At 32.7% G+C, this 17,560-nt stretch overlaps 1 protein-coding gene across 1 annotated transcript in view; it reads right to left on the bottom strand.

Annotated features, from left to right (window-relative positions):
• The window catches only part of LOC106082063 (uncharacterized), a 107,134-nt gene extending 90,154 nt beyond the window's left edge, over positions 1-16,980 (bottom strand). The window contains exons 1-2 of the mRNA XM_059365639.1: positions 16,581-16,980; positions 15,540-15,963 (exon numbers count right to left, since the gene is read on the bottom strand). Coding sequence (XP_059221622.1) covers positions 15,540-15,550 — 11 coding nt within the window. The 5' untranslated portion in view covers positions 15,551-15,963; positions 16,581-16,980. The remainder of the gene's footprint in view (positions 1-15,539; positions 15,964-16,580) is intronic.
• Positions 16,981-17,560: the final 580 nt, after the last annotated feature.

Raw genomic sequence — 17,560 nt, 5'->3', positions numbered from 1 at the left:
TTGGATCTATATCAAGTTATGGTCCGATTTGGACCATAATGGAATGAATGTTGGAGACCACAGTAGAAGTCTTTGTGTAAAATTTCAGACAAATCGAACAAGAATTTCGCCCTAAAGGGCTCAAGAAGTAAACTAGGGAGATCATTTTATAGGGGAGCTGTATTAGGTTATAGACCGATTCAGACCATATTTGACACGTATGTTAAAGGGAGAAGCCGTTGCATAAAATTTCAACCAAATCAGAAAATAATTGCGCCCTACAGGGGCTCAGTAAGTTAAGATCCCAGGTTGGTTTATATGGCAGCTATATCAAGTTATTGACCGATTTGAGCCATAATTTGCATAGTTGTGGGAAACACCTCACGCAAAATTTCAGCCAAATCGGATAAGAATTGCGTCCTCTAGTGGCTCAAGACTTCAAGATTCAAGATCGGTTTATATGGCAGCTATATCATGTTATTCGATTGAAACCATACTTGGTACAGTAGTTGGAAGTCATGACAAAACACGTCGTGCAAAATTTCAGGCAAATCGGATAGGAATTGCGCCTTCTAAAGGCTCAAGGTTATAAACCGATTTCAACCAAACTAAGCATAGTTGTTGAAAATCATAAACAAAACACCTCATGCAAAATTTCAGCCAAATCGGATAGGAATTGCGCCCTCTAGAAGCTCAAGAAGTCAAGTCCCCAGATCTATTTATATGACAGCTATATCAGGTTACGAAACGATTTGAACCATACTTGGCACAGTTGTTGGATATCATAACAAATCACGTCTTGCAAAATTTCTGTCAAATCGGATAAAAATTGCGCCCTCTAAAGGCTCAAGAAGTCAAGACCCCAGATCTGTTTATATGACAGCTATATCAGGTTATAGACCGATTTCTACCATACTTAGCACAGTTTTTGAAAATCATAAAAAAAACACCTCATGCAAAATTTCAGCCAAATCGGATAAAAATTTCGCCCTGAAGTGGCTCAAGAAGTCAAGATCCAAGATCGGTTTGTATGGCATTTTGTCATTCCATTTGCAATACATTGCTATATCCATTTTCGGCCCTATAAAGTATATATGTATTTGATTGAGACGATCTAGCCATATCCGTCCGTCTGTCCATCTGTCCGTCAGTCTGTTGAAATCACTCTATAGTCTTTAAAAATAGAGATATTGAGCTGAAACTTTGCTCAGAGTCTTTTATTTGTCCATAATTATATCTATATAGCCCCCATATAGACCGATCCGTCCATTTAAGGTCTTGGGCCCATGAAGGGCGCTTTTATTGTCCGATTTTGCCAAAATTTGCGACAGTGTGTTGTGTTAGGCCCTTCGACATACCTCTTCAATTTGGGACAGATCAGTCCAGATCTGGATATAGCTGCCATTAGATCGATCTTTCGATTTAAGGTCTTGGGCCCATAATAGGCGCATTAATTGCCCGGTATCGCCGAAATTCGGGACAATGAGTTGTGTTAGGCCCTCTGACATCCCTCTTCAATTTGGCGTAGATCGTTGCAGATTTGGATATATCTTCACCATCTTTCACCGGATTATGACGAAAGGTGTTTTACATATAAACAGGAGGTGGTGAGTATTCAAAGTTCGGCCCGGCCGAACCTAACGCCTTTTTATTTGTTTTTATTAAAAAAAAGCAATTTTCTAATTTTTTAGAAAACAAAAATTGTAATTTAATTATAATTAAGCCAAAAGCCATTCATACACTGATGCACTAACATTTTTTTTTAATTTTAGTCGAAAATTTTTTATTAAAAATTTAATTATCTCTATTGAAATTCAAAGTTTTTTTAGTACCCAGAAGCGTTAATGGACTTTGCAGCTTTTTGACCCCGACATAGCTTTAAACAAATTTTTCTCAATCTTATTTCTTTTTTTTTAATATTGTCAAATTGTTAATATGTCAATATTTATGACACTTTTCTTTTATGTTTATGACACTCTGTGAGTTAGTTGGCTGTATCCGTTTGTATGACGTTGATGTATCAGCCAAAGGCATTACTTGCATTTAGATATGACCATGCCATAGTTTTGGACTACCGTGGTCTGTTTCGTGTGAAAAACATGCGTTTCCTTGAGAGTGTGGGCGTTTAATGTGGCCTATATTTTATTTATGTTGTTTTGTTTTTTTCCAATATTATACGCAAAATGGTTTTTGCAAAATCTCAACAATGTGTTTGCAATATGTGAAAATGGATTTTAGTTTAATTAATGGGAAGATTTAAGATGGTTATAAGGAAAATCGAAAGAAAGGAGATTATAGACACTAGGGTGGGGTAATAAAAAAAGGCAATATAATACATCAAGAAATGACATTTTATGTCAATTTTTCTACATTTTCAGTTATGGTAGATGAGAACAGTAGGAATCGAAAAAAAAATTTCTTGCATCTATCAATGTTAATTTGCTCTTTTTTTTTGCCAATATTTCGTAAATCCTACTTTTTAACCCCTATTCTTCTATTAAAAAAATTGCATTTATTTATAGTAGCTGGGAACATTAAGAATGGAGAACATTTTTACATACTTTATTTTATTGAAATATATTGTAATATTCTCTATCTCACTAAGAATAAAATTTATGCCTCATTAACGAAATTATTTTTTTTTATTATTTATGGTCAATTAAAATCCTATTTTTATGGATTTTTTTTAGAATTTTCAAAAAATTTTTTCTTATGAAATTTTTTTTATAAAAATTACAGCTAGGAACATTTTCTTTGAAAATACAATTTTCAATTTCTATACAATTTTCTTCTAAAATAAAATGTTTTATAATATTTTTTTTAAATTAATTTTTTATTTTGAAAGTAGTTGGGAACAGTAGGAATCGCTTTTAACAAAAATACAACAAAAATCAAACGATTTTATTTAAACGTATCAAAATGAACCAGGTTTTTCTTTTTTTTAATTTTGCTAAATTTTTAGTTGGATCTCCGTTTTTTTAATATTTTTCAATTATAGTAGATGAGAACAGTAGGAATTGAAATATTTTTTCTTACATATATCAAAGTTAATATGTTTTTTTTTTATTAAGATTTACCAAGTTTTTTCGTAACTCTCGAAGTTTTTTTTATTGGAAGCCAAATTTTTTTTAAATAATATTTATTTTTAAATATAGTAGATCGGAACATTAGGAATGAAGGTAATTTTTTCATACCTCATTTTATTGAAATAGAATATTTCATCTCACTAAAAATAAAATTTCTGCATCAATATTGATAGGATTTTATTTATCTCTATTATCAATTAAATCCTATTTGATGGATTTTTTTTTTTGAAAAATTTTTTTCTTTTTTATGCAAATTACATTTAGGAACATTTTCTATGAAAATACAATTTTCTTCTAAAATAAAATTTTTTTAAATTATTCTTTTTTTCAATTTTATTTTAAAATTTTGAAAGTAGTTGGGAACAGTAGGAATCGCATTTAACAAATTACAACAATAAAAATTAATCGATTTAATTTTATGGCATCAAAATACACTTGTTGTTATTCATTTGATTTCGCCAAAATTTCATTTGGAATTTCTTTTTTTTTAATATTTTCTCTGTTATAGTAGATGAGAATAGTAGGAATCTATATAATTTTTTCTTACATCTATCAAAGATAATTCGTTTTTTATACGCTCCACCATAGGATGGGGGTATACTATTTTTGTCATTCTGTTTGTAACTCCTCGAAATATTCGTCTAAGACCCCCCAATGTATATATCTTGATCTTGATCGTCATGACATTTTAAATAAATAGCCATGTCCGTCCGTCTGCCTGTCGAAAGCATGCTAACTTCCGAAGGAGTAAAGCTAGCCACTTGAAATTTTGCACAAATACTTCTTATTAGTGTAGGTCGGTTGGGATTGTAAATGGGCTATATCGGTTCACGTTATGAAATAGCGTTCATATAAACCGATCCCAGATCCCAGATCTTGACTTCTTGAGCTGCTAGAGGGCACAATTCTTATCCAATTTGGCTGAAATTTTGCATGAGGTGTTTTATCATGACTTCCAACAACTGTGCTGAGTATGGTTCATATCGGTCCATAACCAGATATAGCTACCATATAAACCGATTTGGGGTCTTGACTTCTTGAGCCTCTAGAGGACGCAGTTATTATCCGATTTGGCTGAAATTTTGCATGAGGTGTTTTGTTAAGACTTTCAACAACTATGCTAAGAATAGTTCAAATCGGTCCATAACCTGATATAGCTGTCATATAAACCGATCTGGCGTCTTGACTTCTTGAGCCTCTACAGGGAGCAATTACTATACGATTTGCCTGAAATGTTGCATGACGTGTTTTGTTATGACTTCCAATAACTGTATTAAAAATGGTTCAAATCGGTCCATAACCTGATACAGCTGCCATATAAACCGATCTGGGGTCTTGACTTCTTGAGCCAATAGAGCCCCCATTTCTCATCCGATTTGGCTGAAATTTTGCATGAGGTGTTCTGTTATGACTTCTAATAACAGTGTTGAGTATGGCGCAAATTAGAACATGACCTGATATAGCTGCCATATAAACCGATCTGGTATCTTGACTTCTTGAACCTCTAGAGGGCGTAATTCTCATCCGATTTGGCAGAAATGTAGTACAACGGCTTCTCTCATGACCTTCAACATACGTGTCTTACATGGTCTGAATCGATCAATAGCTTGATACAGCTCCCATATAAACCTATCTCCCGATTTTGCTTCTTGAGCCCCTACAAGGCGCAATTCTTATCCGAATGAACTGAAATATTACACAATGATTTCTACAATGTTCAGCATTCATTTATGGCCCGAATCGGAATATAACCTGGTATAGCTCCAAAAGCATAGGCATTTGTTTGACTAAAAAACGATACCGTGCATAAAACTCGAGAAATGCGATCCATGGTGGAGGGTATATAAGATTCGACCCGGCCGAACTTAGCGCGCTCTTACTTGTTTTTTCTTACATATATCAAAAATAATTCCCCAAATTTTTACGTAAATCCTACTTTTTAACCCCTATTCTTTTTTTTAACAATTGTTTTTATTTATAGTAGATGGGAACAGTAGGAATCGAGGTCATTTTTTCATACCTCATTGTATTGAAATAAAATATTCTCTATCTGACTACGAATAAAATTTCTGCCTCAGTACAGATATTAATACTGAAGTTTGTGTAAACACACTATTTAAGATAAATAAAAAAACTATTAAATTTTCAGGTTTCCGGTTTTCCCACCTGACTCAGCGTCACAATGTGACGTAGTTATCCAAAAAAGTATTCAATGCCATTTCAATTGGATATGGTGGCAATGATTCAGTTTCTTAATAAATGATACTATACGAGATGAAATCGATGCTAGCATAAATAAAATCTTAAAACAAAGCTGACTTATATGTACCACAAAAGCCTACTCTAAAGATATGACAGCAGCTTTGTTTTGTTTTGATTTAATTTGGGTTTTGGTCAGTTACCCTCAGTTAGAAAAATGTCATCATTTAGAAAATTTTTGTTTGTGTGACTTCATTGCATATTAACGCGAATGAATTCAAATCAAAATTCCACAATCAAATTGAAATCAAAATGGTCTTTGTCTGGGTAGGCGTTAAATTAACATTAAATGGCTGTTAATAGTTATGGCAAGCGGCTTTTAATTGTTTATTAACAAAAGGGGAACAAAGCCCTGATGGCGGCAACAACAAACCGGTTAAATTTATTAAATTGTTTAATAGAGGCGTTGAAATGGCACAAACGCCGCAAAAACACACAAAAGCCAGCAATGGAAACCAAAAAAAAAAAAAAAGAGCAAAATAAGTGGGGTGTGAAATAATTTAATTTAGTTCACTAAACGAACATGAGCGCCCAACAATGTTTAATCGATTGTTTAATAAATAACCATTTGGGAAAACAAAAACAACAACATCCACAACCAAGACTGTTGGCAGGCAACAATGACGTCAATATTGAAAAGCATAAAAAAATCAAACGCCAAATAATTTCAACCAATTTGTCAGTTTAAGGTTTAACATCTGATAATTGAAGGAAGCACAGTAGCAAGGACGGACATAAACACGAGCCAATGTTCCAATAATTTCTTTGTGATTATTGCCATTTGGTGGCATGGCGTCAAAATTTTCAAGGCCTTGGCGCTATTCATGCCACCCCCAACCCCATATACTTCCAAATGTGAAACGCGCACAGGTGATGTTGGCTTTTGTGATGCATGATAATGATGATGATTCATACCCTCTGACCGCATTGGTTGATGTTCTCATCCTGACCTAGTTTTCAGATGATTTTTCTTTTTTGATTTTCTTTTTGAAAATTTGCTCTTAGTTTCAATGCAAAATGATTTTTTTTCCTTAAAAACTATATATGTTTTTTTTTAGCTTTGCACGTTTTTTCGTAACCCCATTGAGCAGCTAGATGAGGTGTAGTTTGTTTAAGAAAAAATGCCGGTATGAAGGTGGGCGTAATTTATGACATTAACCAGATGTGTGAGAGATTACTTACAAGAAGAATCAAAACAACAAAAATGCCAGGGAAAAATTTTAATTTTTGAAAAATATTTTTACAAAATAAATAAAAATTTAAGATTGATAGAAAATGCTTTAAAGAAAAGCAAAACAGAGGAAAAAATTTAAAAAAATCAAAAAAAAATATATGTTACATTCAATGCATTTAATATGGAATAGAGAGTAGATGGAACAGTAGGAATCGCGACAATTTATTTCAAGAGTAAAATTGCCAAAGATTACAAAAAACAAAAAGAAAACATATATGTAATTCACATTTTTTAAATAAAAATAATTATAATATATGTATAGAAAAAATTCAATAATTTTCCAAAAATTTTTAAGAAAATTATTTTGATTCCATTGCAGTATATTGTCAAAATGTAACGAGGCGAGGCTATTACTGAAAGGAAGTAAGAAGGAGGTCAGTATAGCTTTTGGTGTCATAACGGGACACATAGAACTATGTCCTTACTTATGCAAAATCGGTGCAACAGGCGATAGCATGTGTAGGGCATGTGGGAAGATGATAAGACGTTGGAGCATTTCATATGTCATGGCTCGGCTTTCGTGGCCAAGAGACACCGGTACTTAGTTGGAGACACAATACCAGACATGAACCAACATAGGGGAGTGGAATGAAAACAATTAGGAATTTTGTAAGTAGCACGGAGTTCCTCACATAAAATTTTCTTTTTCGAGGTTACTGTTAAGTTTTTTAGATTTCAGAGCGCACAACAAGCCGATTACTGGCTAATGTGTATGTCTATAGAGTCATGGGGCGGATTATTATCTGCACCCTCTTTTCAAACTAACCTAACCAAAGGCAAACTGTGTAATGCAAATTCTTGCCCATGGACATTCCACTAAGGAACTGGCAAAATGTGTAATGTTGCTTAAAAGCATTTGGCCGGCTATCTGTATCCCGATTTCTGATTCGAAATTATTGTATTGTTAATAATGGTTAAATATTCATTCAAAATTCCATAAAAATTAACTCGAATTTTTTTATTTGGCGCTCTATGACTTGTTGTTTCCCTTTTTTAGTAAATCCCATATCATTATTGTAAATTATAATTTTTTACAAAATATTACATTTTTAACAAATAGTAGATGGGAATAGTAGGAATCATTACTATATCTATACCCATCACTATAGGATGGGGGTATACTTACTTCGTCATTCCGTTTGTAACACCTGCGAAATATGATCGTCATGTCATTTTAAGTCGACCAAGTCGTGTACGTACGTCTGTCCGTTCGCCCGTATGTCCGTCCGTCCGTATGTCCGTCCGTCCTTTTGTCCGTCCGTCCTTTTGTCCGTCCGTCCTTTTGTCCGTCCGTCCTTTTGTCCGTCCGTCCTTTTGTCCGTCCGTCCTTTTGTCCGTCCGTCCTTCTGTGCGTCCGTCCTTGTGTGCGTCCGTCCTTGTGTGCGTCCGTCCTTCTGTCCGTCCATCCTTCTGTCCGTCCGTCCTTCTGTCCATCCATCCTTCTGTCCGTCCGTCCTTCTGTCCGTCCTTCCTTCTGTCCGTCTGTCCTTCTGTCCGTCCATCCATCTGTCCGTCCGTCCTTCTGTCCGTCCGTCCATCTGTCGAAAGTAAGCTAAAATTTGTAATTTGTCCAGTTTGAGGGGTGTTTTGGGGAAGGGATGAAGCTCCAGAAACTTGGTCCCGAAAGTAGGTGCCAATTTCAAGCTCTAATCCCAAACACCTTTAATTTGAGCCCCATATTACAAGGTAGGTAAATATGTCCGATTTAGGGGTGTTTTCCGGGGTGGGTCTGTCCCCCAAACCCTTAGCCCTATAATTGAATATCAGATACGTTTTCTAATCTTAAATACTTTTCATTTGAGTCCCTCATTGTCGTGATTGGCCTATACATATTTGGTGCATTTTGGTAGTGGAGCGACTTCCCTAGATATCCCACCCACATTTGTATACCAAATTTCTGTTTTTACGTTACTTTAAGAGGACACACAAAATTTCGCTTAATCGCACCACTCATCTACGATGTCTGGCGTTTCTGAAAATTAGGGGATTCAACAAATGTAGCACAGATTTCAACAAATGTAGCACCCTATTTTCACCACAGGACCATTCTGCACCATTTGTGAAAATTTCTAGAAAATCTGTTTACCCATTTTTAAGTCTATACGGAAAATACATACAAACTAAGTATTGTAACAAAAATTGATTTTTATATTTAAGACTAGCTGACCCGTTGTGCTTCGCTACACCATAAAATGTCTCTTTGAAAATGGATTTTTTTTGAAGCATTTTTAAAGTGGTGATCAAAACATTCAGGGCTACGTGTCTCGTTCAGATCCACACTAATTAATTTTTTGTTGTGATGGTTATCTTCTTTCAAAATTGTGTTTGAAAGCTACCACTTGGGATAGCACATTTTTAAAGATACGCAGGTTCTATCTGTGTCTATCCCAGTTTGAGGGCAAAAACTGTACTCTACAACCAAAGACCTTTTATTGTTGTCCTATTCTATCCTGATCGGTCTTCATACATCATTCTTAATTCTTTTTTGTTTTGGGTAGGAAGGGGGGAGGGGGATTGCCACCTGACATGCCTTTCATTTGTGTACAATATGTCCTACATGACAGTTTGGTGTTGTTTATATTGGAAGGAGAGGGTCAATCCAACCGACGCTAAGACCTAAAAGGCCATTTATTTGAGTCCTTTATTGTCTATTGTCGCGATCTACATGTCCTGGTGAACGGCAGGGCGTAGCCCAGATACTTGGGTCCTTATATCAACATTAGATTCGAACTCAACTCCCATATTATCCCGATCGAACTGCATGTCTTTTTAAAGGGTATTTAATGGGTGGGCCGGTCCCACACTCTGCCAAATGTGTATACCATATTCGTAGTCAACTCCCAAAGACCTTTCATTTGATATCCATAATGTCCCAATCGGTAAATAGGTCCTGTTGATAGGTTTTGGGGGGTAGGCTGGAGCTTCATACACCAAGTAAAACATCCTTATATTAGATTCTTACTCTCCTTCAAATAGCTTTCATTTGATATCCATATTGTCTCAATGGGTAAATGTGCAGTGCTGGGGGCTTTTAAGGTTGGGGAGGCCCCATAGACACTTGGACAAAATTTATATAACAGATGTTAGTCAATTTCCAAATTCCTTTCATTTGATACCCATATTGTCCCAATCGGTAAATATGTCCGGTTGAGGGGTTTTGGGGGTGGGGAGGCGCCTCAGACACCAAGGAATACATTTTTATATCAGATGTTTACTCTCCTTTTAAATAGCTTTCATTTGATATCCATATTGTCTCAATGGGTAAATGGGCCCTGCTGGGGGGTTTTGGGAGTTAGGGGAACCCCTAACACTCAGGGTGAAATTTGTATACCAATTTCGTACTCAACTCTTAAATACCTTTCATTAGATACTCATATTGTCCCAATCGGTAAACATGTCCCTTCGGGTGGGTTTTGGGATGGGACGTCCCCCCAGGTTCATTGACCCCATAAATTTTATACCAATTTCATATTTTTGGGGTGCCATAAGATGGCATGTAAAATTTCGCTTAAATCGATGTACTCATCTCCGAGATCTGCCGTTTTTGAAATATGTTTGGGAGGGTCCGCCCCACTTCCGATATCAAAAAATTTAACACCCTATTTTCACCGGTGGGTCAAACTCTACCATCTGTGAAAATTTCACAAAAATCGGTGTAGCCATTTTTGAGTTTATACGGAACAGACAAACATAGCACAACAATTTAAATTTTATATAATAGATTTATTGGGTTGCCCAAAAAGTAATTGCGGATTTTTTAAAAGAAAGTAAATGCATTTTTAATAAAACTTAGAATGAACTTTAATCAAATATACTTTTTTTACACGTTTTTTTCTAAAGCAAGCTAAAAGTAACAGCTGATAAATGAAAGAATGCAATTACAGAGTCACAAGCTGTGAAAAAATTTGTCAACGCCGACTATATTATACCCTCCACCATAGAATGGGGGTATACTAATTTCGTCATTCTGTTTGTAACTCCTCGAAATATTCGTCTAAGACCTCACAAAATATATATATTCTTGATCGTCATAACATTTTAAGTCGAACTAGTCATATCCGTCCGTCCGTCCGTCTGTTGAAAGCACGCTAACTTTCGAAGGAGTAAAGCCAGCCGCTTGAAATTTTGTACAAATACTTTTTATTAGTGTAGGTCCGTTGGGATTGCAAATGGCCTATATCGGTCCACGTTTTGATATAGCTGTCATGTAAACCGATCTGGGGTATTGACTTCTTGAGCCACTAGAGGACGCAATTATTATCCGATTTGGCTGAAATTTTGCATGAGGTTTTTTGTTATGATTTTGAACAACTGTGCTAACAATAGTTGAAATCGGTCCATAACCTGATATAGCTGTCATATAAACCGATCTGGGGTCCTGACTCCTTGAGCCTCCACAGGAAGGCTCAATGAGTCAAATCGGTCCATAACCTGATATAGCTGTCATATAAACCGATCTGGGGTATTGACTTCTTGAGCCACTAGAGTACGCAATTATTATCCGATTTGGATGAAATTTCGCATGAGGTTTTTTGTTATGACTTTAAACAACTGTACTAACAATAGTTCAAATCGGTCCATAACCTGATAGAGCTGTCATATAAACCGGTCTGCGATTTCGACTTCTTGAGCCTCCAGAAGGCGTAATTATTATCCGATTTGACTGAAATTTTGTACAACGGCTTCTCCTATGACCTTCAATATACGTGTGAAATATGGTCTGAATCTGTCTTCAGCCTAATACGCTCCCATATGAACCGATTTCTCTATTTAACTTCTTGAGCCCCTAAAGAAAGCAATTCTTGCACAAATTGGATGAAATTTTACACATAGACTTCTACTATGGTCTCCAACATTGAACTCAATTCCGAATTCCGAATTCTACTATCACTTTATATAGATCCAATATTAAATCAATGCTTTTCTTTTATCCTTTGTTTATGCAAACATATAGAGATATCGGGAAAAGAAATCGACAAATTCGATCTATGGTGGTGGGTATATAAGATTAGACCCGGCCGAACTTAGCACGCTTTTACTTGTTTTTTTTTTTAATCTTAATTTATTTAATTTCATATTATTTTATTATATTTTATTTTTTTTATTTTTTTTATTTTAATTTATTTTATTTTATTTTTCTTTTATTGTTTTTTTATTATTTAATTTTTTTATTTTAGTTTGTTGAATTTTTTAATTTCATTTGATATAAAAATAAAATAATTAATATATTTTTTATAGCTGATTTTTAAATTTTTTGTTTGTTGACTCCTTTTGCATTTTTGATTATGGTTTACAAATCCAACTAGTTCTCAAAAAATTTAAGTATTTTTAAATTCACTAGATATTGCACTTAAAATAGCAAAAACATATATATACATTTTATATTCTATTATTTGTCATTCTTTATTCTTCCCTTTTCTGAAAAGTTATTTCGTTTCGTTCATAGATGGCGCTTGCTGCACATATTCCTGTTAGCACATAGACACATATTCGGACATCTCTAAAAGACCATAAATCATATCCACCCACTAAGTGTCTCATGTGCTTAACTTATATAGATAGTAATTATATGGCGATTTTTTTTTGTTTGTTTGGAATGTTTATGTTTTTATACAATATTTTAAGTTTTTTAGTTTAGTAAGTTGTGGTTTTTTTTTGTTTGATATTTGATTTGACATTTTGCAACAGGTGCCATTGCAAGGCCTTTTTAAGAAAAACATACACACCAAAATGACAAAAGCGATAATTTCCGCAAAACTGTTTGAAAATATGCGAAATGATTGGCATAAGCCATGTTTTTTCTATTTATTTGGCAATAATTGGCAATCGACATAGATACGTATGTGCATACGTATACATAGCATATATAAGTAGTATAGTAATATGAGACAATAAGGCATGTGTAGTTTAACGTATAAGAACATGTGTTTAGAATCACTGTTTTTCAAGGACATCATGTTATTAATTATTATTAGCAAATGCCAAGGAAGAAGCATAAGGGTTTTGTTAAAGGAAATATGTATATTAACAGGAAATGGAATATCAGTTCACATATATTATCTATTTATTTATTTACGGTTGTTGTGCCATGCATTCTGCCATAAAATAAAGGCTATACTAACTTCGTTGTTAGGCTTGCAGCGCCTCAAAATGTTGATCACAAGCCTAATCAACTAATTCGAAGTACCAATGTCTGCCTGTCGGCACGTAGTAAAATATTGAATTATTTATTTAAGCCATTTGAGTTTCGTTTTATCGCCGAGTACCAATGCACTATGCACTTTTCTTAGGATTTATTTTTTTCTAGCTTTATCTGCAAAAATTGGTTTGCTTAATTTTTTTTTATTTTTTTGGAAAAAATCGTTTTTTATTTTTTCACATTATTTAGGGCCGTGTTTATTTAGCACAATTAAGGCATTTATTTGGGCTCACATGCTATGATTGCCTTGTTTTTTTTGGCAAAAGAGTCGTTTTGCCCTTAAAGGTTGTAAAGGAAAAACGAGTTGTTTTCAGACCATTATAAAGGGATACAGAGTCGTTTGCTGAAAACAGCTATGGTCTGAACATAGTATTAGATTTTTGCTGAGTCTAATGTTTTGAAGTACGCTATGCTGCATTGTATTTTTATCTTTATAAACCTTTGTGAATATTGGCTATATGTGTTTCAGTTTTGATCAAAGCCTGTCCTTAAAGATCGTAGCTAAAATTTAGGGTGATTAATAAACCGGCTTTTTTCTTAAACCGGTTTCTGAACTATTCGAGAAATTTACATTTTTAAAAAGCCGGATTATTATTATTTATTTATTTACTTAAAATACACTATAATTAGCATTGACTACTAAGACTGATTTAATTTTTAGAAAACCGAAAAATTTTCAAAAAAATTTTTTCTTAAGATAAAATATTTAAAAAATTTACTTTAAGATTTTTATCGAAAAATTTTGATAAAATTTTTGTTTCATAACTTCTCGATCGAAAAAAATCGATAACATTAAAAAATACCGATAACAGTTTTCCAAATAAATTGTAATTAAATTTTTTATGCAGATAAAAATTCGATAGAAATTTCTTCATAGACAAAATGCTGATGACATTTTTTCTAAAAATTCGATAGAAACTTCGTTATTGAGAATGCTGTTGGAATATTTTTTTATAGAAAAATGTTGATGAAGTTTTTGTTTGATAAATTCTCAATCGAAAAACGTTCAATTACATTTTTTTAAGAAAAATATCGATAAAAATTTTCCAAAGAATAAATTGGAGTTAAATTTTCCAAACAGACAGAAATTCGATAAAAATTTCTTTAAAAACAAAATGCTGATAGAATTTTTTTTACAGAAAGTTTTTGACAACGTTTTTGTTCGATAACTTCTTAATTGGAAAAATTTCGATTACATTAAAAAAAATATCGATAAGAAATTTCTAAATAAATTATAATTAAATTTTCTATACAGCCAAAAATTCGATAAAAATATCTTTATAGACAAAATGCTGATGGAATTTTCTCTTACAGCTAAATTTCCATAAATTTTTTCCTCTAAAGTTAAAACCCCAAAGAGATAATTATGAGAACATATGGTTAGAAATGAGCCCAGTGTAAGAAACCGTTTAATCTTGGCAAAAACCAATTTTTCAAAAACTAGAAAAATTACCATTTACAGAAAACCGATTAGTGTATGGAACTAAAAAACAGGGAAAACCGGTTTTCAAAATTCAAACCGACCACGCTACTAAAATTAGTTCTATAAGCTTATAGGTCTGCGTTTTTATTTGTTGAGTTTCGAGTTAGTTGCATGGTCGGTTCGATTTTTGAAAACCGGTTTTTCGGTTTTTTAGTTCTATACACTAATCGGTTTTCTGAAAATTGTCATTTTGTTTTTTTTTGAAAATCTGGTTTCTTGTTAAAATTAACCGGTTTCTTACAAATAGATCATTTTTTTAGATCTTTAGACCATATTTTGCTATAAATCCACTTCATTTACTATTTATTAACCAAACAGCTTAAGACCGACGAGCTTATGGAAGTAATTTTTAGTAGCATGGTCGGTTTGATTTTTGAAAACCGGTTCTTCGGCTTTTTAGTTCTATACACTAATCGGTTTTCTGAAAATTGTCATTTTGTTTTTTTTTTTTTGAAAATCTGGTTTCTTGCTAAAATTAACCGGTTTCTTGCAAATAGCTCATTTCTTTAGTCCATACTCTGCTATAAATCCACTTCATTTACTATTTATTAACCAAACAGCTTAAGACCTACGAGCTTATGGAACTAATTTTAGTAGCATGGTCGGTTCGATTTTTGAAAACCGGTTTTTCGGTTTTTTAGTTCTATACTCTAATCGGTTTTCTGAAAATTATCATTTTGTTTTTTTTTTTTTGAAATCTGGTTTCTTTTAAAAATTAACCGGTTTCTTACAAATAGCTCATTTTTTTAGACCTTTAGACCATATTTTGCTATAAATCCACTTCATTTACTATTTTTTAACAAACAGCTTAAGACCTACGAGCTTATGGAAGTAATTTTAGTAGCGTGGTCGGTTTGATTTTTGAAAACCGGTTTTTTAGTTCTATACACTAATCGGTTTTCTAAAAATTGTCATTTTGTTATTTTTTTAACTGTTTTCTTGCCAAAATTAACCGATTTTTTACATATAGCTCATTTCTTTAGACCATATTTTGCTATAAATCCAACTCATTTACTATTTATTAACCAAACAGCTTAAGAGCCTTAAGGTTGCTTGCGGCCTTAAGCACATTTTCTCTAAAAAAAATCAACCATCGATTTTTCTAAATCAATCATCTTGTGTCTATATAGACAAACTTTTGACAGGTAATAATTTTTATGTTTTCACTAGACCTTAACCTTAATTCACACAGTTTAACCTACTTTAGTTTTATTTAAAAAAAGAAAAAAATAAATAAATAAAATATATATATATATATATTTTATAAATAAAAATAACAAATTTGTTTCATCTACTCACCCAGAATTCATTTTGCTCAAGTTTGTGTGTGTTGGCTTTGCTGAACGTTGAAATATTGCTTTTCGTGTAATTACGTTTAAGAGTTAACGAAAAACGATCACGCTCAGGTTTGAAGTGTGTGGTTGCGACGACTTCAAAACTTAGGACGTCTTTTTCCACAGATGGATGGAATCAGGAAAAAAACGTTATCTGGGGTTTACAGTTAAAACGCTCAACCGTTGTTGATTGATGTTATAGTTAGAAAAGGCGTAGAGTAGAACTTGTTGTTTACGTCAAACGAAATAAGGTTGTGTTAAACGAAAAAAATTAATGATGTTACAAATTATAAGGCATTAGAATTAGAAATTGCTGTTATGGCAAGGGATGGTGAATGTTTTTTCTAATTCTTGCATTTACAAAAAAATTAAAATTTGTCAAAATAACACTGTAAATAAAAAGTTAAAAAAAAACAAAAATTTCAATTATAAATTTGTTGGGTTTTAAAAATGTCTGTATAAAAAAAATTTCATTAACAGTCGTTTAAGGTTTTTTTTTAATTTTTTTTCGCTTTCAGGTTTTTTTTTTCAAAAATTCCAAATATTTCTTTTTTTTCATATGCTTGTCATTATTATATAATTAAAAAAATTAGAAATGCAAGAGCCACTTCTTAAAGGCTTTGAAAAACAATTTCACTATGTCTGCAAATTTTTCGCTTTAAAGAAAAAAACACATTTTTCTGACGTCTTGTTGTTGCATTTTGTATATTTTTTTATGTCTTCCTTAATGCATATAGAAATGTATTTTTAAAAAATCTTTTTTTTTTGCACTGCACTTTTTTCTTGGGGAGGAGGAGGTTGAAATATACTTTTTTTTAATGCCTTGTTTTTGTTATTTTTTTAAAAAAAAATTTTTGTTGACTTTTTTCTCTCCTTTTATTTTTAGTTTTGTATGTTGTTTTTTTTTTTTATAAGAAAAGTTTTGCAATGCTATTATTTGTAATAATCTAATTTTAGTTAGTTGGATTGATTTTTTTTTAGATTTGTTCATTTGAAAAAAATTTACTTTTCTTATTTCACTTTTGAACGCGGCGATATTCTCCACATTTATGCCGTGTGTTGCTCGAATAGATACAGATATAGATAGACAGATAGATAGATTTTATAATAGATATATATATGTAGGATGGCGATGATGTTGGTTGCTTGCTTGCTTGCTTATATATATATCTATTTTTCGTTTTGGTTCTTTTCTCTTTTGAGTTAGTTTTGCATTGGAAGGTATATATGTGTGATTTTTTTTTTGTTTTTTTAATTTTTCAATTTAATTTTTCTCAAAAGTCAAACAACGCGTTCAGTTAAGTAGCCCAAGTCGCACTGAATTCGCATAAAGAAATTTTCACAAAATTTAGCCAAAAAACCATTGGAAAATCATTTGTTCGCGTTGGCTGGCTGGTTGGCTAGTTGGCTGGTCGGTCGTTTAGAAAAATAGAAAATTTCTCATTTCCACAGCAAAAATATTTCGAAATTCGGCATAGACCGCCCGTCAGTGGACGCTCAAGGCGCAGAATCCAATAGAACGCAATGGAAGAGCAATAAGCTAAACAAGACAAGAGAATTTGTTTTTTTATTGAATTGATAAAAAAAATCCAAGAAAAATAAATAAAAATTAAATAAATTAAAAAAAATTAAAACAAACAACTCATAAACAATTCTGTATTTTAGAAATTAAATTTTTCAATATTTTTTTAATAAAAAAAAAATTAAATTTTTTTAATTTTTCGTATGTGCATATGTCTAAATTTTCTTAGCTCTTCTTCTTGTTCTTGTTCTCCTATGCGTTCTCTCAAATCGTTTGATCTGTTTTGAATTTAGTTTCTTTCTACCATGCTGTTTCTCCTGCTTCGTTTGTTTTTTGATCATTTGCCAAATCGCCTGCGTTTGGTTTATGCTGCTGCTTCGGAAAATTTCGAAAATTTTTGTATATTTCGAATTAAGTTGGATTTTTCAATTTTTTACACAATATAATGGCTAGTTTTGAAAGGC

Source organism: Stomoxys calcitrans, chromosome 3, assembly GCF_963082655.1.
Source record: "Stomoxys calcitrans chromosome 3, idStoCalc2.1, whole genome shotgun sequence".
Classification (NCBI taxonomy): Eukaryota; Metazoa; Arthropoda; class Insecta; order Diptera; family Muscidae; genus Stomoxys; species Stomoxys calcitrans.
This window is presented reverse-complemented; position numbering and strand designations above follow the sequence as displayed.